The sequence below is a fragment of the Struthio camelus genome, chromosome 7 (genome assembly GCF_040807025.1).
Source record: "Struthio camelus isolate bStrCam1 chromosome 7, bStrCam1.hap1, whole genome shotgun sequence".
Classification (NCBI taxonomy): domain Eukaryota; kingdom Metazoa; phylum Chordata; class Aves; order Struthioniformes; family Struthionidae; genus Struthio; species Struthio camelus.
In genome coordinates this window covers 31,170,886-31,192,976 of record NC_090948.1, presented here as the reverse complement: position 1 = coordinate 31,192,976, position 22,091 = coordinate 31,170,886, and the positions used below count along the sequence as shown (strand labels likewise).

Below are 22,091 nucleotides of genomic sequence, written 5' to 3'. Positions count from 1 at the left end.
TGTATAAAAGCAGAAGCTAGATTTTTCTTTGACAAAAAATGGACTGGAATACTTACAAGTATTTTAAATACCATTTAAACTGATAGAGTTATGTTACTCTTTTAGCTAATATTTTTCTCATGCATAATGATTTCAGGATACTTTTTCTGCTCCCCTATGGAACTGAGAAGAACAAGCACATAACATTGTACTCAAAATGTACCTAGGTAGCTAAAAACTGTTGTATCCTCACCAGGATTTTAATTGTCTCAGGATACACAAATCCCATGAGACATAATATATTCCAAGTGTATCTGTACAATATCTTTTATCAGGAAATATTATTTCTTCCAAGTATGATGGTTGAGTCTGGACTTCTTTTTTCTCAAAGTCCATTGAAGTTAGGAGATAAAATTCCATGAAAAAAAAAAAGTTGGTGCAGTTGTTTGAAAAGATGGCAGGGAACTGAGAGATACTCTTTTTGATCTCTTCTGTTTTATACATGAAATATAGTCAAGAATTTGGACCCAGAACAAGGAGGCCCACTTCAGAATGCTGTAAGGGGAACGCTAAAGCACAGAAAAAGAAGAAAAGAGTATGATGCTATAAGGAGAGATATTTTATGAAAATAACTGAGAAGTTTAGTTGCATTACCTGAGATGTTACCAATCACACTGTGAACCATACAGATGAAAGTGCTGTCTACAAGTTCTTTGACCCTGTAAGAGGACTATGGATTTTTTATTTTTAAGCAGTATGCCTACGTTTGGTTTGATTTTTCCAATTGTAATGGTTAAATAAGAAAGAATTGGACTTGGAGACCTAGCTTAGGACCTTTGCTTGTTGATCCAATAAAAGATTAGCTTTCGACTCAAAAAATAATATGATTTTTCTTAATTGGGTAAAAAGCACCAAAGTGTTTTTGAAGTGTTAATCTGTTTAAAGATGGGTCATATATTCTGATAAGTCTTTTGTAAGATTTTAAACACTGAAGATTTTTAATAAAAGATTTGTACAGTTATTTTGCAAGCACAGATATGACTGAAATACATCAGTGTTTAGCCAACTGAACAGGATACCCCACATGTTGTTGGAGATTTGTGTAAATGAATACATGAAAATGGTTTGGATGATAAAACGTTATACGTTAGTATAGTAATTTTTGGGCTCTTTCTCCAACACGATACCTTCTTATGCTAGTTAATCATCTTACTCTAACAAAGCAGCTGTACATTTGAAAGACATAAATACTGATAAAAAAGTTTGCTTGTTAGATTTTTCTAAATAATTACAACTCAAGAGGTAGTTTTAAGCAAACCTGCAACCTTCTCTAGCAGTTGCATTGCAATGACTTGTCAGAGCTAAACACAGAAAAAGTAAAAAACATTCGTTAAACCTTATCTTCTCTCAAAGTAACCTGAGAGTCAGAATTTTGGCCATGGAATCACGTATCCCCCTTCTATTTGTAGTTTTTGAGCAAAGAGGCATCACGGTCATAGATCTTCAAGGTAGCTATTTTGTAAAGAAGTTTCACACTTTGAAATCTGTCCAACTTGGGTCTGGAAGTACTCTTCCTACTTACAAGTCCTGCCCAATGAACTGGAGGGCTGGGTGTGATGCTGAACAGAAACCCTGTGCTGCCAAAAGTATCGCTCACAGAATCAAAGAATGGCCAAGGTTGGAAGGGACCTCTGGAGATCATCTAGTCCAACCCGCCTGCTCAAGCAGAGCCATCTAGAGCATATTTCCTAGGATCGCGTCCAGGCAGGTTTTGAATATCTCCAGGGAAGGAGACTCCACTACCTCTCTGGGCAACTTGTTCCAATGCTCAGTCACTCTCACAGAAAGAAGTTTTTCCTCAGGTTCAGATGGAACTTCCTCTGTTTCAGTTTGTGCCCGTTGCCTCTCGTCCTGTCGCTGGGCACCACGGAGAAGAGACTGGCCCCATCCTATCGACACTCTCCTCTCTCACCTCCTCAGTCTGAACACACAAAAGCTTTCGTACTCAACAGGGCTTGAAAAGGCCATGGGTGCAGAGCCCACCTTTTCCACCATGTAGGCTAGGGTTGCCTGAGCTCCTCCACTGCCCAGAGTGACGTCCCACTTTATGCAGGCTCCCTGCACAGAGCCATGCACGTTCATGCAGGAGAGGAGGAGAAGAAAAAGGAGAAGACGGAGTAAAAGTGTTTACCCATGCGTTTAAACTCCAGTACTTTCTTTTCTCCCTGAGCAGGTGGGAAAATAATAGATTTAACAGAGTTTCCTTGCTGTGGGGTAATTGTATGAATTTGCTACTCATGGTCCTTGCCTGAGTTCTCACTGCCCAAGCCAGCTACTCAGGCTGAATAGCGGTGAGAAATATTTCTGACTTAGTAAAATGACACCTCCGGATTGTAGAGGATTTGAATCGTGGCCTGATTTTGTGGTTGCTGGCATGTCATCAGAAGAGAAATAGCTTGTGTTTGAATTAGTACTTCCAACTTTAGCTGCTCCACTAAAACAGTACGCACTTATTCGGTGGTTTGTGAGATGAACGCTACAAAGTTCTACAGGGCATAGTTTTATGAGAGAACGTGATGTTTTAGTGGCAAAATGCAATGTTCAATATTTTATATACATTTTTATATGTTCACACAGACAAAAAGCAATGTTTATCTTAATGTTTTATAGACAGTAGCTTCTGATTTAACTAAGAAAATGAACTGTAATTGATGCTTTTATTATATGGGTGCTGAATATATCAATGCACACTTTGATATCGCCTAACACAAGCTCTATACTTCAAAGAGATGTACAAATCCCAAGTCCATAATTGCTACAGTGAAGTCAACTGCTCTGCATCTCTCTTATGGTAGAAATAATTAAATGCTTGGAAATATTTCCACTATGTATCCAAAGAGTACTTTAACTTCTGACTTTTCTAATATCTCAAGCCAAACCCTGGAATTTTCCTCTAATCTTTACATAGGCACAGCAGACTGAGACGGTATCTGTCATGAACAATGAATTCTGAGTTATTTCCAACCCCCTAAAACAGAGATAAATGCATCAAATTAGGCACATTTTAATTAAGTTAATCATCTACTACACTTGGCATTTTCTAAAGGATAAAAAATACCGCAATATGATTCATTTTAGATTTTCTAGCATAAAAAATTATAGAAATTATATCGTATAACGCAGAATATTTCATGGTCTCCATATTCTCAGGTCGCTGAAAGGCCGTTCTTCAAAATTCACAGATTGTGAGGCGATACAGGTTGCATTTTCTGTCGTTCCAGCCTCCATCAGTGTACATCTCTACACATTTTTCTGTCCCTTTGCCATTTGGCTCATATTGGCGCCACTTCGTATAATTCACAGGTATGCCATTCATATAGGTGAACTGACCTGCAGTCTCACTCTCTTTAATGCCCAAGTAAGCGTATCGGTTATACTGTTTAACAATACCCAATATAGCCTTGTTCTCTTCTTCATTCATGGGAGTTGCAAGAGTTCCTCCAGCCTCTTCACAGGATTTCAGTGCAGATGCAAAATTAACTTCCCTCCCATTGCTGGCAAGTATTTTCTCTCCTACTTCTGTTATTTTCGCATTCAAAGCAAGCACTAAAACATGAAAAGGAAAGAGCTAGTTAGTTTTTTTATTTCCTTTGTCATATTGACTAGAAAATGAAGAAAGAGGAATCAAGAGAAGAGGAGAAAATTAGAATTGGTGAGAGGAAAGGAAGAGAAAAGGGATGAGGGCAAGAAAATGAGAGTGAAGGAAAAGATGAAGAGGAATGAAGTTGTTCAAAATTTTACCAATTCACCAGTTGTTCAGTAAGGATATTGTTATGTTGCATGCAGATAAGGATGCCTCCCCTGCTACCATTTGCTACATACGATATCAGCCCTATTTTATTGTGTGTACTTCCTAAAGAGCATCAGTTTTGCTTCAACTTTGAGCAAAGGAAACAGAGAAATTATAAATATTTTGTGAAGTCCTTCTCAGTACCTAATAATTCTTTCCAGCACATTTAATGACTACACTGCTGGTAGGTACAAACGCTAGCAATGTTGTACTAGTGTGCGGCTGAAGGGTTTCTATGAGTCAGTGTGGAACATGCAACATCAGTTGGGCTTTTTTTTTTTTTTTAAATAAATTAAATTACAATAAATGTATTCAGTGTGCTTGAGATAAACCTGCTTCTCCAGGGAAAGCAGGTCCTGTGAGATCTCCTCTGCTTTGGAGGCGAAAATAAGGTAACTCCTTACAGACAAACTTCTTGTTACAGGAGCAACAGGCCTTGCGCTGCCTCTCATGAGAGGCCCACAATTCTCCACTCCTTTCTCCCTTCCTCTTGAGAGGATCTGTGATCCAACAGAGGAGCTGCCCAGACCACGAGGAGCATATTTTACTTCTCATAAAGAAACACATTTGAAGTTGGTTACTAGACAGTTATATTTTCTGCAATAATTAAACTTGCTGATGTTATTCAATAGAGCGAGAGCTCACACTGATCAGGTGAAAATGGGGAGGAAAACCGTCTTTGTAAAAGTAGTATGTTGAGTAAAACAAACAGTAAGTCTCTTCCCTATCCCTATCAAGGTTTATTAAACTGCAGCTTCCCTGTAAATATTCAAGTCTATTTTATTCTCTCCTTAAAGTACTCTTCTTTACTCTGGGTCTTATCTCATGATCACTAACGAAATGTATCTAAGTATATCCTCCCTTACAGTTGAAACATGCAAGACTTTGCAAAATGCAAAGCATCACTCCAGGTTGTTGGAGTAGCCTTTGTATTACTTACTGGGCATCTATTTATAGTGAGCATTACTATAGCATATAAGTGAACTATAGCATATAAGTGAACTATAGCATATAAGTGAACTCAATTAATTAATTCTTAACAGCTTTAACACATAGATAAGTACGTACATTATTTCTGCTTTAAGGATGACAGAGAAGCAAACCAAGTCTTATTTCCCATTGAAATTAATGGAAATAATGTACCTACTTCTCTTTGAAGACCTGGTCCAGTTGACTTATTTGAGGCCAAATTTCAGTCTGAGGCGGTACAGGAAACAAATAGAGGCTCTTTTCCAACACCCCCCTCTGCTTGCCAAAAAAAGCACTAGCCCACCTTTCCTCTTCTGCTAACATCTAACTTTGCTGATGTTTCACAGAAAGCTCTAGTTTTGAGATGCAGTACTAGGTTTCAAGTGCTATTCTATTTTGCAAGTCATGATTCTCTAATTATTTTTTTCATTGTATTTAAAATCATTTGTGAGCTGAAAAAGTAAAAACAAAATATTACCCCCTTCAAGTCTGGCAAGTCGATGTTTTAAACTTATTAATACTTTTCGTAACGCAGTGTCAAAAGAAGCAGGTAGACCTACATAGATAAAAATAGAAGTTATACAATCAAGCAAAACCAGGTGCTGCTGACAGGAACAATTCATTGCATAAAAATAATTACTTTACAAAACTAGCTCATGCATGAGGTACTTTTCTTAACATCATCTAGGGTAAAATAAATATTTTCCCATTATACACACACACAAACATATATATATACACACACACACACAGATTTAAGTATTGATAAACTGTTCATTTCCCCTCTTTTCCCAGAAAAGAGAGGAGGCTTATCTTTCAGAAAGAAAAAATTAAGCTGACCACTTCCTCCATTTAGTTCTTCCCTCTTTTGCTCAACACAACAGCTTCCTAGGGGGCACCTATTTTTCTGCGTTAACTTCTTTTCTTTTTACAGCCTTCATGACAAGAATGACAAGAATTTGTTGCAAAAAAGGGAAGTTCGCTGTGCTCTGTAACTATGGGCCAATGGACTGCAGAGCAGAAAATCCCTCTGTGTGAATTTACTGGAACTGGTAACCACTAGACATTTAAATAAACCTACTATTGCCTTACTTTGTCTGAATGAAAAGACAACGTACAACGTGTTTCCTTACTCTGGCCTTACTTATGATTAGTACGCATGCAGTACAGCAAAGACAATCACTGCAGTTACCTGGTGGACCTGGTTCTCCTCTCAGACAGTCCCCTCTATCTCTTCCAGGCAGCTCATTAGCTCTAGGAGTACCGGGTAGCCCTAGTATTCCTGTACACTTATCCTGTGCATGGCAAGGCACAAGAAAAGTAGCTACTGCTGCGATCACGCAGAACGTGTAGGACAACATGATTGCTCAGGGCAGCTGTAAAAAAAAAAAAAAAAAAATCCACATATTCGTCAGGATATGATTCCCTAAAAACTGTAAGTATTGGCTGATATAATTGAATGCTTTTTTTTCATTCTTCCCTTCTTGAAATTACAATCTTACCTAGTTCAAATTAAGTCTATAGTTTAGATATAAGAGATTTCCAGTTCTGTTTTTGCTGCTGTGGCGTAGCTTATACATAAAAAAAAGTTCCCAGAATAATACAGATTGGTATACTTATTACAGATTGACATCTACACAGTTGGAAGCAGTGGAGATAAATCATCCTTTATGCTACCAGTATTTATTGGATTAATCCTTGAGAAAGGGGGTCAGGTGTAAAACCGATCAAGCTTAAGCCATTACATGACTTTAAGGGCTGAAACCATTCAATGAAACGCAGATGTATACGTCACCAACCTAAAAGGCATAACCTGTTACAGCAGTTGTGATGCCATGGAGCTAGTTAGCAATCTGCTTAAACGCACTATCATCTAAGCACATTTATTTGAAATAAGCAGACTAACAGAGGGGCAACATTTTATAGATCGGTTGACATTCCAATCTTGTTTTGAACAAAATTCCACGACCTTGAAATCAGAGTTAGTCTTGTAGAAAATGTGTTTCTGCTGGATGGCAATAGGCTCATTCACTTTATTTTATCCTTTCAGGCATAGTATTACACCGGGTCATAATCTTGGTGCCAGGATACCATGAGCTCTGTAGGTGCATACTGCTCTGTAGGTATAGATCACGGGTTCATAATGGAGCTAGTGAGTATGCAGCATTGGCTAATGCTGTGTGTTTAATAAACCTGAACTGACGGACTGTAAGACACTGTGGCATGCAGATACCCAGTTATTAGCATCATTCTGCTAAAAAAATAAGATAGACATGTTCAAGATGCCAGAATGAGTATCCCATTTGAATGAGATGACCCTGATGGGTTGACTCTCTTATAAAGCATATGACTTAATACCCAACACTTCATTTTTCTTTCAGCATGAATTAGAGTTGACCAGGTACTACACTATCTTTTAAAACTTCTACCCTTACAAAATTCAGAATCGACAAGATCACTTTTATTGACATATAATATGTTCTAAATCTAGCTCCACTTGAAGCTCAGGATAAATAGCTGGTTGGCTTGAATACTGCAAGCTTATTAATAGCTGGGTGTTCACCAATACATAGAAGAAATTTGTTTTAAAGAGTATATGACAAGCAGAATCTAAACATCTGCTTACACTTAGCACCATTTATTACATGGATACATTAACACTGGACAGTGCTTTAAAAACCGAAGGTTTCGTCTTCCACATTGACTCTATTGTAAAAGGCTTTTTGTCTCATTCTAAATCTGCCTCAAAACTAACTACTTTAAAGGGCAAAGTTCACTCCTGTTTCTACAGAGGAATGTTTCGCTGAAATGAACTGAGCAGAACAAACTCTAGAACATAAAAGTATTCAATTATGTCATAAATTTCAGCATTAAGCTGTGCATGGAATCTGTTTAAGCGGTAGTGATTTCTGTTCCCCACTGCCAAGAATGTTCACTTTTTATGAGAACATAAAAAACACCTCAGAACATGCATGTTGTATTGAAAGCATTGAGGAGCTTTGTGTGTTGAACCTGAAGCATCTGGCCATGCTGGCCACTGACTCCAGAGAACAGACTATTAAAGCCTCCAATAGAAACCTACTGTAGGTAGCTAAGAATACTTGTGTCCCTGAGATAAGGAAATGCAATTACAACAGGTACTCTTCCTCTGACGCTGATCATTCAGTGAATTACATTTGAATGACTACTGCATTCAACTCATAATTGGATCATGATGCAGAGTCAGAGTCTTGATCACTCATATAGTAAGACGGAAAAACAACTCTTCAGTTTTAATCCAGTTTTAATGACCTTCATCAGTCAGTGCAATCTGGTGTCCTTCAGGCATCTCCTCATCTAGTAAAATTGATAATACAAGCAAAGTAAAAAAACAGTAATCAGAGAAAATGTAATTAAAAAATGCAAATATGACCATAGAAATGAAAAGGAACAGGTTTGCCATCTAGCTGAAGTTCCTCGTTGTTTATAAAAGGTAAATTCAACTTACCTTTCGGCTTCAAAGTGAAATGAAAGAGAAGTTCTCAAAAGTCCCCTTTATATAGCGTGGTGCTTGTTGAATGCCACTGTGCTGAAGTGGAGACTGGATAAGTAGGACAGAAATGAGCCCTTCTTGTTTTACTTACACACTTCTTAAGCAAATACTGAGAACAATATTAAGGGCTCAGATGTTTCTTTTTTCTTTTATAAGAACAGAAAGCCAAATTTCTAATTTATGTTTTTAATGGAGAAAAAATAATATTGAAGAGAACATTTAATTCCAGGTTTATATACTTACACAAAACAGATACAGAATTTTAAAGACACTTTCAATAAATCTAGTTGATATTACAACTAGATTTTTCTTGTTTTAAAAGAGCAAAAACAACACGTGGCCACCAGTGTCTTTCACAGAAGCAAAGGTGCTTTTGTAAATTAGGGAAGCACCGTCGCCTTCTGGATAAAGTCTGACCTGATAATCAGAATTCTAAACTTTGCCTCCCATCTCTATAGCTGGCCTAGTGGCCTTATCTTACCAGGATTTCCCAGAAAGAGAGCTGTATGTATGCCTGATGTTTTTTGTTCGCATTTGGTCTCTTTTGTGTGTAGCGCTCACTTGCTCAGAGACAGATCCCATGAAAATCTGGAGCACAAGCACAAAAGCACAAGCATAAAATCCTCAGATGGACAACATTTTCAAGTGAAAAAAAGAGGACTGATGTATGCTTTGGTCCTCTGGTTTCCCAGTGACAAAGACTGGGACGAGGTGACTAATTGTCTTCCAGTTTCTATGCTGTCTGCCATAAGGACATTCAGGTTTGATTCTAGCCTAGGTTTGTTTTGTGAACTTCAGTAAATCAGCATATTAATCCCTCATCTGCAAGATAGAAATACTGCCGCTTCTACTTCACAGATTTGTTTGTTAGGCCAATTTACACTGTGGTCATTTTAGGGATACTACCCACTTGCATTTGACTGAAAGTACATAAATTTGTGTTGTGACCTCCGACGATAAGGGTTCTTTCTACCTAGCAGAATTCACAGCTGCAAGCTAACATCTTTGGGCGCCTAGTTCAATAAATTACAATCAACTGGTTGATCTACAGCTAAGAGAAGTTGCCAAAGACAGACATATGTTTAGGATCCCCTTTGGAAGAAACTCGGTCACCTAATTCCATTTCCATTCACAAGCGTGAGCCTCTTGCTAGAGTTAAAAGTGCCCAGCCTGGTCAGTCCTTCACAAAATACAGAGCAAGCAAACTGAGAAGATATCAGATTCCTTTTAACCAAATGATTAGCTCTCACTCATGTTTGTTTTAAAAGATCTAGATTCAAATCATTCCTCTACGTGATATGCAACAGGGATTTTAATAGAGGTTAATAATTTTATCAAACCTCTAATCACACCAGCTGAAACATCTACTTCTACAGTCCAGCTGAAATAGATGAAAAGAACTGGTGTTAATTGTGTAAGATGGGGGTTAAATAGTACCCTGCAGCTGATATACCCTGTTTCTGAATCCTGCTGTGGCTTAGGAATGGCACAGACACCAAACAATTCAGCAAAATCAATACACACGTAATTCTGTCTCTCAGTAGCAGCAGAGCTCCAGGGTACCTACAGCTCTGAGAAGTTTCTGCAGCTTCAAGATGCACTTAATGAACCTAGGTTTCGGGAAGGAGTATTTTAAGTGATTAGTAGTCCAAGTTTTTGTGAATTCAGCTTATCAGAACAGGAACACCTATAGATCCAGCTTCCAGTTTCAAGTCTGTAATATTTGTAATGGTTAACACTATTTTGTTATAACATTGTTTATATACAAATATAAACTTTAATATGCAAACAACTTTATAAATCTTTCTAAATTTGTACTATTTCTTTCACATAACACAGTTTATACTTCAAAAAAATTATATAAGTATTGCAAACATCAAGCAGGGAAATCACTAAAACCCCACTGGCTACATATCTCTGTCCATTCATGGAAGTGCAGCATGATGAAAACATATCCCGTAATGGCTTAAGATGTGTAAAAGCTTTATAAATTATTATCTTTTATCCAAGCCTCCAAAGAAACATACATTTCTGTACAATTTTTCTACCATGAGTCAGATTATACTTACACAATAGAAGCCGATAAGAGATCTAAAACATCATCCACGTCAGAGATTACTTAGTCGTTAGATTTACTTTCCTTTGTGAAGTGGCAGAGATTTAAGGAAAACAAATAAACTAAAGAGTGAGGAAGAAAGAAAGCAAATATTTTTTCTCCAAGCTGGCATCGCTGTTAAATAGCTCTGAGGCTCAATGCTCTGAAATTTATAGGTAAGCCCCTTGTAGGGATGCCTGCAGACCTCCAGGGAGGGGCAACACCAGCAGAAACCATCCAGGGTACTTCAGCGATTTCAGAGGGACCCAGACCCTTCTTTCTGTGGGAAGGCCACTAAGTAGAACAATAAGATTCCTTAATAAGAAAGCATGAATTATGCTGTTTTGGCAGTGCCAGCAAACCAAACCCAAACTGCACAATGGCCTCCTCAACTAGGAGCAAAAGTGAATTTTGGAAAAATGGAACCTGATTTTCAAAGACTCAGTGTACCCAGAAAGAGTGCTTCTTTAAATGGCATCTGTGCATGCTACCCTCACAAAACTAGTTTGAATACTAATAACTGCCACGGCAGTTTCCAAACTGGAATCAATTTCTTGTATATAGCCTTCAAATCTGTAATTTCCTGAAAACAAGGTGAACTCTCCATTTTCTTCAGCTCATCATTTTGAAAGAGCAGATTACTAACAACTTCATCATAGCCCAATCTGCATAAAGCTGTACAGTGCTCTTTCATACAAAACAGAGTGCTATGCAGCCACACTAGTTTAGTTTAGCTGTTTGTGAGACACTAATCTTAAATGTGTTACCTTGCTGCAAGTTCCTGATATCAGCAATCTTAGTTAAACCTCAACACAGCATTTGCATGGTAAGCAGGTGTGGTCAATTCTCCATGTTTGCCCTGTTCAAAATGACAGTAATTTCCAGTATTTGCCTAATATTTCCACTGTAACCTATCTGCTCTGCTGCTACTGGTGTTAAAATGGTCCAGATTTAGGGGCCTATAGTCAGTTCTAGAAAGACTCATGAACATCAGCTTAAGCGATCATCTGAAATATAGGGAATTAAACTTTGTCACCTATTAAATAATGAAGCAACTGAACGGCTGAGTGCTCCCCCTTCTCCACACCTGGGTTAATTTTATTGAGAGAAATCAAAACAAAAACCATGGGCAGGATACAGGAATAGAGTGAAAAAACTAGGGATGATAATACATTATTTATGCCGTTAATAATGAAAGAACATACTTTATGCTGTGGGCAGGGCTTAAAACATGTATTATTGCTATGTGTCCTCGAGACTCATTCCACTTTAACTTGAGGATAAGCATCTAACAGGGAGACTGTAATGGCTACTGAGCTATATTTATGTTAACGAACAAACACTGCACCAGTGAGGTGCTGTCAGCTTAATAATACTCTGTCAGTTTTGGGGATGGATCCCAGGGCAGAAACTTTTAGGTCCAAGTGTAAGCGGGTGGACGGAGGAGGAGAAGGAACTGCTGAACATAGGTGCTGAGACTCCCAAAGAGAGGACAGCAGTGACAGGGAACGGAGCTCGGAGGAGCAGAATTTAAGGGCTGGTTCCACCAGGCTGTACTGAACTGCCCTTGCATAGCTTTGTGCTTGCAAAGAACAGAAAACTTAAGCTTAAGAGTAAAAAATAAGAGGAAGCCTTTAAGCAATTCAACTAAAAAAATGGTCCTTTTCTGTTCTATTTTCTGTTCTAGGAAAGGCAAATTCCAACTACACTCATCAAGAAAAGGAGCGGTAAAGTTTTTCAGAGCTTTTGTGAAAGCAGCAGCCATGGTAACCCTAGCAGGCATGTAACCTTAAAACTATTGTAACAGAAGAACTACTGTCCTTTGTTTTCAGATAATAACCATTTCCTTCTTTCTCATATACTTAAGTAATTGATTTAAACCACAGATTCACACAGTGGCATACTACAGGACTTGAGGAGCTTATTGTCTCAGTAAGTTACAATAACTAGGCTGAACCACCAAAAAGAGGAATGGTTTAAGGGAAAGGCACACTGCAGTTTGATCAGAGCTCATTTCTCAGTCTGTGACACAGGAGGTGATACTTAACACTACCTGTCTCCAGAAGGACCATATCTGAAGGCTCCAGTCAATATAGAATTTTAAAAGTACAGACTGAGTTTACAACTGCAGTAGATAACACAGGTCAAACGTTACAGCTTTTTAGTTACTGGAAATGGACAGAGGAGCTAAAGAATATTTAAGAATAATGAGGGAAAGGCAGGCATTCCTTTTATTTCAATCCACAGTAGACACCATCTCCGACATAGTCATTTAATGGTAGAGATCACTACACTTAGGTAATTAAATATTATAAGGAGCACATATCTAAATAGCAGAGGATAACTTCTCTTCATGTAGATTTCACAGCTGTAGAATAATGACACAACAGCTCCTTATGGTTAAAACTAAAGTCCTGCACGCAGTGGTCTATGTGCAAAGAGCCTGACACAAGGCCATTGCTCATCCCTGTGCCCACAGCCTCACCTTCCTTGCTTGTGACCGCAATAGTGTCATTACAGACTGGCAGGACGGGGTACACTCCTCCTCTCCCTTCCTATATTCTGTCTGCAGGTTTAGGAAAAAAAATAACTGAATTGTATTCAGCTTCTGTCTTCTCCTTTCCGAAAGAAAGGAACCGAAATCCAGAAACAATCTCATTCTAACTTCACAACCTATGGATTTTGATTTCTTTTTAATTAATTAGTCTCAAAATGAGTTCCAAAAGGTCTATATCCATATCTTAGTTTCACAGGTAGGGGAACAATAGCTTAGAGAGGTGCTTTCCTAGGATCATTGAGGAAGCTGGTGGTTTCGAAAGCATCAGTTCAATTTTCTTTCTTGTAGGCCATATTATCTACTTTTAAATTCCTCCTTCTGCCTTTCTTGCTAAGCATGTAGCCCCAGTATGGGAGTACTGCACAACAGTATGGGAGGTAGTTGCTGAACCTTGTGCAACAACACAACAAAAATACCTATTGCAATGTCAATTAGCAGTGTCATAATGGGGTAAATGCTTTCTTTTTTTTACTGGAAATAGTGCAAAGAGTAACTACAGAGGTATCCTGCTGTGTTGCAGCTCCCATGGAGATGAACTGTACAGTGTCCCTCCTATCGAAAGTGGTAAAAGGAAGCAATTTATGCTTGAACAGCCACTGGCCAAGATTACCTTGGAAACATATGCTCATAATTCATATCTTGCCCTTATAAACAGCCACCTGGTCCTTGTTGTCAATTTAAAATAAAGATAATCTAGCCTGCAGATAACAAAAAACTCTTCTAAGCTGTTATTATGTTGTTATTGCTGGGAAATGGCCCATCTAATGTCTCACTGATAAGTGTTACAACATATATATCCAAAAGCATTGTCAACATTTATTTCATTTGTGATTGAAATTCGAAGTCCTTGGGAAAAACTCATTATTGAAAACACATGGCACAAAACAGAGTTATATAGCAAAATAATAAACTCACCAAGCTGCTGTTCAGGTCTGATGGTCACAGTAAAATGAAGCTGCTTTGCATCTTACTGTAGGGACCCCGACTGGTAATGAATTCCCAGGAAACGCCACATATTGTGATTGTGATTGCTGTTATAAGCTGAAAATTAAGACAAAATAGGTATTATAGATTTTCATTTTGCACAGAACATTTCCACAGATTGAACACCAAAATTCTGTATGCTTTAGCTAATTACGCTGTTGAAGCACAGCGTATTTAATATACTGAATCTGTTTCCTCTATAATGGCATGTTTTGAATTCTAATTGGTGCACAAATACAGAGGAGAACTTCAGATCTTTCAGGGCAGATACTAGGGCACTTTGTTACCTTCAGTCACCATGAAAAGCATCTGCAGCTGCTGAGCATAAATCTCTGGAAGATTCAAACTAGCTAAGCGGGGTATTGCTGTAATTTTGCTAGTAACCAAGTTTTCAAAAGTCTTAGACTAAAAACGTTACTGATATTCTGAAAGGTGACGATACTTACACGCTTCAATTACAAGCCAACTCCCTCAGAGTTCTCTGAAAGACTTTGCAGGCCAAACTCTTAATGAAAATACACGTGCCTTGTTGAAATTCTTTGTATTTTCCTTTATGTTTAATAGTGATATTGAACCAAAGCTACTCATCTCTTAACAGAGAGGATGTAATTGAAAAAAGGTTATTTCATAGTGAGGAAATAACTAAATAGGTTAAAAGTGAGAAAATTCCCTCAATACAGGTACGGCTTATTTCAAGTCAAATTATTTGCAATACATGTATTGCTTCAGCGTATCTTTCAAGAGGCTCATTGAAGAATAAGGACTTTTATTTTCACCATCTTGACATAGTAAACAGGGCAATATTTGAGCAAAGAAATTCTTCACACCCCAAAAGGAAGCTTAGGGCCTATGCCTGGTGCCCTAGTAAAAAGTATGACCTCTCCTCGCAAACATTAGCTATGCTTAAATCCTTAGGTCATCATTGCTACAACTGCACTCCTATTATGCGGTTTTGCTCATTACCCTTCCAGTCTGGGCTATACCGAGGTTTTTTGTTCTAATAATAAAATGTGAAAATTGATACCCTGGATGAGAAAGATTAACACAATGAACCGAAATATATTTTCATTCATTTGTGAGGATTAGAAGACTGCTGCAACATATCTGAAATTCAAACAGCTGAAACTATGGCATTTTAAATAGCACTGCTACCTCAGATAGCATCTCTTCCTTTTCTGAAAAATATCCACAGGAAACAGAACAAAACAGTGGCAGTTCTTGGACTTTTTTTTTTTTTTTTTTTACTAGAATGCTTTTTTGCTGAACAGAATGATTCAGGGAATGCTATATCATAAGATAGGAATATGTAACTTCCTTTGCATCTAAAGTGTAACAGCTGCACCTCTCAAATTTTTCATTTTCAATTGACCTTTAAAGGGAATTGGGTACTTAACTGTCCTTTGGAAACCACCTTAGGCACACAAGCAGTGAAGGAGAAAGATAAAAGACAGCAAAGAAAGGAAAAACTCAGAGGAAGAAGGTCTGAGAAACCAGTGGGAGGAAGTTCTTTTCTCTAATCAGATATTGAGAGGGAAAAAGGTGGGCTGGACACTCTTGGGTTAGGATAACAGACACCGATACTTTCTTTATGCTGAGGCACAGCCCATTGCAACCTCCAGTGCAAGCTGCTTTGAGAAATATTTCCAACTGTTTTCTTTCCACTCTGCAGTGTATTTTCTTTTTTTAGCTAGCTGAATAAAAACCCTTAGAGTTTATCTAGCAGATAAAAACAAGGGACAGATGAAGACCCAGAGAAATAGAAAGAAAACAAAAGGGAACAAACAGAGCCCTAGAACCTCAAGTTCCCTCTGGAGAGAACTGAGAGATCTTAAATATTGCTTGAGGCCACCAGTACAATTCAAAGTAAAACTGTTTAGTAGGTTATTAAAACACAGCAGAATAATTTTGCATGACAAATCAGAGAGAATGTTTAATAACCTTGAGAAATTTAATAACCATGGATGCCAACTACCTAACTAGTAAAATATGATTTTATTATTCCATGGGGGGGGTCACTCTTTACAGCCTTTCTAGAGGTTTTATATGTGGTTTTGAAGCTTAAACATTCTTTTCCTCAGAAAGACAAGAGAAACTCTAGAAAATTATTAATAATCATTTTAGCTACCCGCTGGATTTGATTTCCTTATATTTTGGTTTGGCATTCACTGCTCTGATTTAAGGAATCATTTTATGAGTCTGGCACACAAAACCCCAGCCCTTGCATATCCAAGCAGCTCACTGCTTGGCTAAGAAGCATCTGTTCTGTTGTTAGTGGGGTGATTTGAACCACAGCCTGGCCTGCAGATTTCAGATCCATTCTGCTAAGCACAACCACGACGACTATATGCATACCAGTAAGACAAACTGTGTGCATCTCCATACTTCTTCTATCACAAATGCGCAAATGGGAACTTCCTTCCAGTTTCTCTTAGATCTCAAAACACTACATACCCTGCAGCTGCATAGCCATTATCTCTGCTCCGAGTTATCTCTGCAGCAGTGACTAGGGAAGCTATTACAGTCTGCTGGCCTATCTCTGCTGCTCTGGGAATATAAGCAGCAGCACAATTACAGGTACCTTATTGTATTGACTGTTGTATTTTTGTTCACTTTAGCAGAGACATGAGCTTCCAAACAAGTACTCAACTAAACCACACTGGTGTAGCTCATGTGCCACAAATACAGTTCAGCTTACCTAAAGGTATAGACCTATAGTTTCAGATAAGTACACTGTCACAGGAGTAGCTGTTGCCAAGCTAATGATCTTTTCAATTTTTTTGACTTTTTTCTGCCTCTCTCCTGTCTCCTCAAGACCTTAGTGGCTCCTCATATCTGTCACCAGTCATATACTTGCCTGTTCTCTGAATATTCTTGCCTACTTTCACGAGAGGGCGGCAGGCTGTAGCACTGCCTCCATAAAAGCTATGGTATCCTGCCATGCCCAGTTCAAGCAGGAAACAAACTGTGATAGAGACACACATCTGGATCATCAGTGGTTGGCAGGAAGTAACAGCTGTGCCCTTTCAGAAGCGTCTTCATCCGCCCACGGGGCTGAACTGTGCAGTTGCAGTTGTATGCATGTTGCATAAAGGAAGAGATATCCAAGGAGTGAAGAGCGGGCGCAGCCCATGAGTGTTAGGGTTCAATGGCACTTTGCATGGGTTTAGCTGCCTCCCTGTGATTCAGCCCTGCACTGAGCCCAGCCTGCTGAGTACACAGAGCGCCCCTTTCGCAATGTCAGTCCATTTCCACAGTTGGGCAATCATCTAAAGTTGAAGTGGATTCTAAGTGTTAACTTTTCAACAATTAGTTTTCAAACCCTACAGAAAACATTTGCTCTCCTGACTGTTGCAGTACTAGTGTTGCCACACAAAGTGTGCGTTTCTGTGTTACGTGTACGAAATCTTTACAAACTCAGCCCTACTCTGCCCCTCTGCTTTTCTTTCGGGCTCTTAATACCAATCTCCCCTTGAACCTGTCTCTCTAGCATCTATTTTTCACTGCTATGTTTCCACACAAACAGGGCCCAACTCTCTAATATCTTCCACTTTTTATGCTTCTTTTACCTTTCCAAAGTAAACATACTGTGCCAATGTAACCAAGATGAATGATGAATGACTCTTACACTTTCTAAGGACTTGGACAATTTGCTAGAATAAAGGCCAAATTCAGAACTCTTCTGACAGCATTAGACAGAGATAAACATCAGGGCAGCAGTGCTCAGAAGCATTGAAAAAACTACCTGTAACATGAGGCAGAGGGTAGTATATTAAGTGAACTGACATACCATACACTTAAGCGTTGTAGACAACATTTGAAACATTTCTTAAATAGCTTTTACATCTGCTGCTGTGTGATGAGCTCGCAGCTTTTGTTGCTATACAGACTCCTGCTGCACTGTTCCTGACGCTTGATCCCCATTTCTTGAAAAATACAGGTCCTGCCTTAAGATAGACTTTAAAATATGAGAGAAAAAAGAAACTAACAATTTGTTGGTATAGGGCTTTTCAGCTGAGAGCCTTTTAAGCTTTTTTTCACCATCCTTATGAAAGCTCAAAATGTACTTTGGTCTCAAAAATGAAAGCTGAGATTCTCCACATGCTGGCAACTGCAGTTTTATTAGAAATTATGATACTTCTTAAGAGGTTTTAGGACTTCCACTTAAATTTGGTGAAGTGCTGTGCCCATCTCAGCTAAAGAAGCTCGTAGCAGTCAGCTTCCGTTCTTGTATAAACCTCAGTCATCTGTCTCAGAGTAAAAAATAGGCTTGTGAATAATTCTTGGGGTGGGTGAAGGCTGCACAGAGCCTTTTCTTGTGCCTATCACAAGCACAGGGCAAAGGTGGCCAAGAGCTATTGTCCAGCAGTGCAGAAGGGAGAAAGGGGGGATGCAGCCCAGACGTCTTCCCCAAGAGAGCTGGGCAAGTCTGACAGGGGAAGCTGCGGAAATGAGATCCCTAGTCTCTCATATTGGTTTGTGCCTAAAATTGAACTTTTCCCCAAAACTAAGATTTAAGCAAAGGAACGGCTCAGCATTTTTCACTGTAGATGTAAAAGAAGGCTGCAGGACTGGGTAGTTTAATCCCTCCTTCCCCTTCTCACTGCCTTGGGAGCATCTCTGAAATTTTTTCAAATACAAGCCGCAAGATGGAGTGGGAGAGTTAGGGATGTAAATAACTGAGACTTACCATGACCAAGTTGCTTGGTGAATCCAAATGACGGGGGCAAATAAGAGACCAAAGGCAAAGCAACACAGGAACAGAGGGCAGCTTAGGGCATTTGAATGCTCTGAGAGAATTTCTATACCTGCATGTTTTTTTCAGCTCTGTACTACTAATTTCTGTTAGGGTTGCAATGAAACACACTGAAATTCCTCTCTGCTGCGCTGCTGAGCCGATGTAAGCCCATTTCCACGAAGCTAAACAACGCTAGCAACGCTCAGGCTCTCTGAAATCAGACATCTAAATGGGGGTTGACTACTTCTCTCACATTTTGTACACTTAGTCCCAAGCAAACTCCAGCTGCTTGAAATTTTGCCTGTATTTAAACACTCCAGGGCCGGGAGAGGATGCCAGCCAGTAGTGTCTTTCTCTTACCGTAGAGCTGCCAGCAGCCTCGTGCAGGATTAACGCGCGTGCTCAGCTCCGCGGGATGAACTGTGCCACGAGCTGAGCACACGAACCAAACGGAGCGAAGAGCCAGCCCGGAAACAGCTCTCACAACTGTCTGCCCTGAAGCACTGATCTATAACAACTCAAGCTCCTGATGCCTGAAACACCACTAGGGTCACAGACCATAAAAAGGAACATTAACTGCAGGTGCCTCAGGATAAAATCATTCCCTAGAGCTAATACAGAGGATCCAGTCATGCTGCAAATGCTCAGAGGTTTGCCAGAGAGCTTAAGAGAGACATGGGACTGCACTTAGGCTTCCAGGCTCTCCTGCACCCCTTCTCTTCCTGGAGATTACCGTCCAAGCTACAACTTGGGAATTAGTTTTCTTCCCTTATGTCACCAGGTGCTAGGCCAGAGGGTACAGGCACTGTAGTCGTGCTAAAGCTACAGATTTCCCTGCATAACGCTTCTCTTCTGCATGCTTCACCTGAGACAGCAGTACAGACCCAAGAAAGTGATGCCTCCTTCCATAGCAGGAATATGCCGAACAAAGAGCACGTTTCTCCTCTGCTCTGAGCAGAAGTTGACCCCTTCCCCCATATTTATATAACATACAAAAAGTAAAGCAGTAAGTAGAAGCTGCTACTAAATGAAATCACTTCCTGTCTTGTTCTTGTAGTTACAAATAAAAATTGCCACATGAAAAATTAAGAGAGGAAAAGTACTTTTCTGGAATTATGTTTTTTCACATGTGACAGGATAGCTCCTCCTAAGCCTGAAATTGTGCTGTGTCTTAGAAAGATAAATCTAGCAGCTAATTATCAAATGCTTCTCTCATCCTGAATTACTCTGAAGCTCTGCGGAGGTCCTATTAGTACCAAATGAGATATTTCTAATCAGTGATATAACAGCAAATACAGATTAATTTATAATTCACACAAAATGAAGCGGTCATCAGACAGGCTGAGTTAAGCCCGTTGGAAGCAAATAGAAAGCACTTTCAAAGAAGAAGAAAAACGTCCCTAACACGCGTGGTGGGGAAGGTCAGAACTTACGGCTCATCTGATAGCATCTCACTATCTGACTTCAACAGTTTCAAGTAATAATACTTAGTAAAAGTTTGTTTACTACTTTCAGGTTTTGTTTCTGCCTTGTGGACTTTTGTCGGGTCTGAGAGGATCAGCTTGCTCTTCTGCAACGGGTTGCTGGAGCTCAGAGATTCTGGCACTGCTCCTTTATGTAATAGTTCTGGACACGTAATTTGCACATACTAATTTTTTCTCACTGTGAAGGCCTTTGAACATCAGTCACTGGGTGCTGCTGAGCTGATCTTCATGTAGGACAACTGGACGATTCAAGTGATTGACAGTGGGAAACAGAACCATTCACATCTGCAAAATATGGTTCCAAATCCTGTCCAAAACAGCAACTAGGTCACTGTAATCTACTGGCTGGCCCACTGCCGGCACAATACATCGACACTCTTAGTCCAGTTCCAAATTAAATGATCACAAAACATATCACAGTGTTTTTAGATACAGTCTCAAAGTAGACTTAAAGTTTTCATTCATTCAAAATGAATGTACTGGAGACTGAATTACCACTGACTCCTAAACCTGGAAGCACAACAGGACTATACTTATTCTCTAGAATGTCTCCTCCTTGTCCTAAATCAACCCAACTCTGTCTTTTAAATACTGCAGCGTATCTTGTATTTTCATATAATAAATATTCATTAAAAACTCTCAGGCAAACTTTTAAAATCTCTTGTTTTCATAGCTGCAGGACACCAATTATTGACAAAAGGCATAGAGTTCACCTGAGAACTGCAGATGTGTTTCCAGTAACAACAAGGAAAATATGATGCAGATCAGCAGATACATCATCCTCTAGAAAATTAATACCCTCTACCAACTCCAGTAATTACTTTTCTACTCTACCTGTATGACCTGCTGTATAGAAAAGAAATGTAATTACTTACAAGGGTAGACACAATTAGGCAGTGAAAATAACAGTTAAAACACAGATGAGTTGGGTAGATGAAGCAGATGGAACGTCTCTTTCGTGACATAGCATTAAACTGTTGCAACTTCAGAACTGTCTTAAACTAAACTACGAAAAGACTGCATTTTACACTTCATTTTACACTTTACACTACTCCTGGAAAATATACCAGAGTCTCAGTTTCTTCACGCTGCATATGCAGCCTTGTTGTAGAGTTAGGTGAGAGCTTCTCTCTTGCCAAATATAACAACCCTACTGTGGGCAAACATGACAACCATCAGATATGCTGCCAGTGTTGTTTCCATTTTAGCTGTGAGGTCGACCATGTAATCTAGATATTTTATACAACAGCATTTGACTTTGCCTCAAAGAAAGTGAGAAAAAGCACGGGAAGAGGACTTGTCTCTTACCTGTGTTTGTGTACTTGCAGGTGTGCTGGGGACACAACCAAGGCCTTCCAGAAACACGTCAGGAGGAGCAGGCGTTTCACAACCTAGTAAGTCACGTTACCTCTCACAGGAGCACAAAGAGCGAAAAAGTTCAATTCAGATGGACCTTCCTGCATTTCAGCTTATGCTTGTTGCCTCTCGTCCTATCTGAGGTGACAGCGAGTCATTAACACTGGACACTGAGAAGCTGACAGGACAGGGCAGCCCTGTTAAATTCAGATACTAGGGTGACTGCTCCTCAAACGTAGTTATTACATTTATACAGAGAATACCAGGAGGCAGAATACCATTAAACCAACAAATCTTGCTAACATTGCTCCTTGTAAATTTGCAATGCTCCAGTAGGGCAACTATCAAAAGTCCTTTCTAATCTGCATGTATGTACCTGAAAGAGTTGCATGGCCTCAGTATGGTCAAATATTTACCACTACAAAAGACAGCATTACTTACCAACACCTGTACTTGATCAGTACACAGTGGAACACTGTTGCACCACTGGCTTTCCTAGTAGCCAGCGTAACAGAATGTAATAGAAAACAAATGTAAACTTGCCAGAGTT

The 22,091-nt window shown here is 39.2% G+C and overlaps 1 protein-coding gene and 1 long non-coding RNA gene across 5 annotated transcripts; one reads left to right on the top strand and one right to left on the bottom strand.

Moving 5' to 3' along the window:
* Nucleotides 1-959: 959 nt before the first annotated feature.
* Nucleotides 960-21,632, bottom strand: LOC104152628 (pulmonary surfactant-associated protein A). 4 transcript variants are annotated; one of them, XM_009688039.2, is made up of 7 exons: nucleotides 21,494-21,632; nucleotides 13,898-14,023; nucleotides 8,812-8,918; nucleotides 8,286-8,378; nucleotides 5,991-6,174; nucleotides 5,277-5,354; nucleotides 960-3,585 (listed from the first exon to the last, which is right to left on the bottom strand). In XM_009688039.2, the coding sequence occupies exons 5-7, from the start codon at nucleotides 6,157-6,159 to the stop codon at nucleotides 3,209-3,211; spliced, it is 624 nt and encodes a 207-aa protein (XP_009686334.2). In that variant the 5' UTR covers nucleotides 6,160-6,174; nucleotides 8,286-8,378; nucleotides 8,812-8,918; nucleotides 13,898-14,023; nucleotides 21,494-21,632; the 3' UTR covers nucleotides 960-3,208. The 4 variants fall into 4 exon arrangements, with proteins under 4 accessions (XP_009686334.2, XP_009686333.2, XP_009686335.2 ...); XM_009688038.2 differs by lacking the exon at nucleotides 8,286-8,378; XM_009688040.2 differs by lacking the exons at nucleotides 8,286-8,378; nucleotides 21,494-21,632 and adding an exon at nucleotides 21,061-21,297.
* Nucleotides 6,116-21,649, top strand: LOC138067827 (uncharacterized). The gene is made up of 3 exons (XR_011142228.1): nucleotides 6,116-6,233; nucleotides 12,113-12,204; nucleotides 21,514-21,649. It is a non-coding gene; the product is annotated as an uncharacterized lncRNA (long non-coding RNA).
* Nucleotides 21,650-22,091: the final 442 nt, after the last annotated feature.

Excerpts from the sequence above, each read along its gene's own strand:
- LOC104152628 (XM_009688039.2), bottom strand. The coding sequence starts at position 6,159 with ATGTTGTCCTACACGTTCTGCGTGATCGCAGCAGTAGCTACTTTTCTT. Across the intron at positions 5,355-5,990 it reads AGGAGAACCAGGTCCACCAG|GTCTACCTGCTTCTTTTGAC; the intron begins GTAACTGCAGTG and ends TTATCTATGTAG. Across the intron at positions 3,586-5,276 it reads ACTTGCCAGACTTGAAGGGG|TGCTTGCTTTGAATGCGAAA; the intron begins GTAATATTTTGT and ends TTCATGTTTTAG.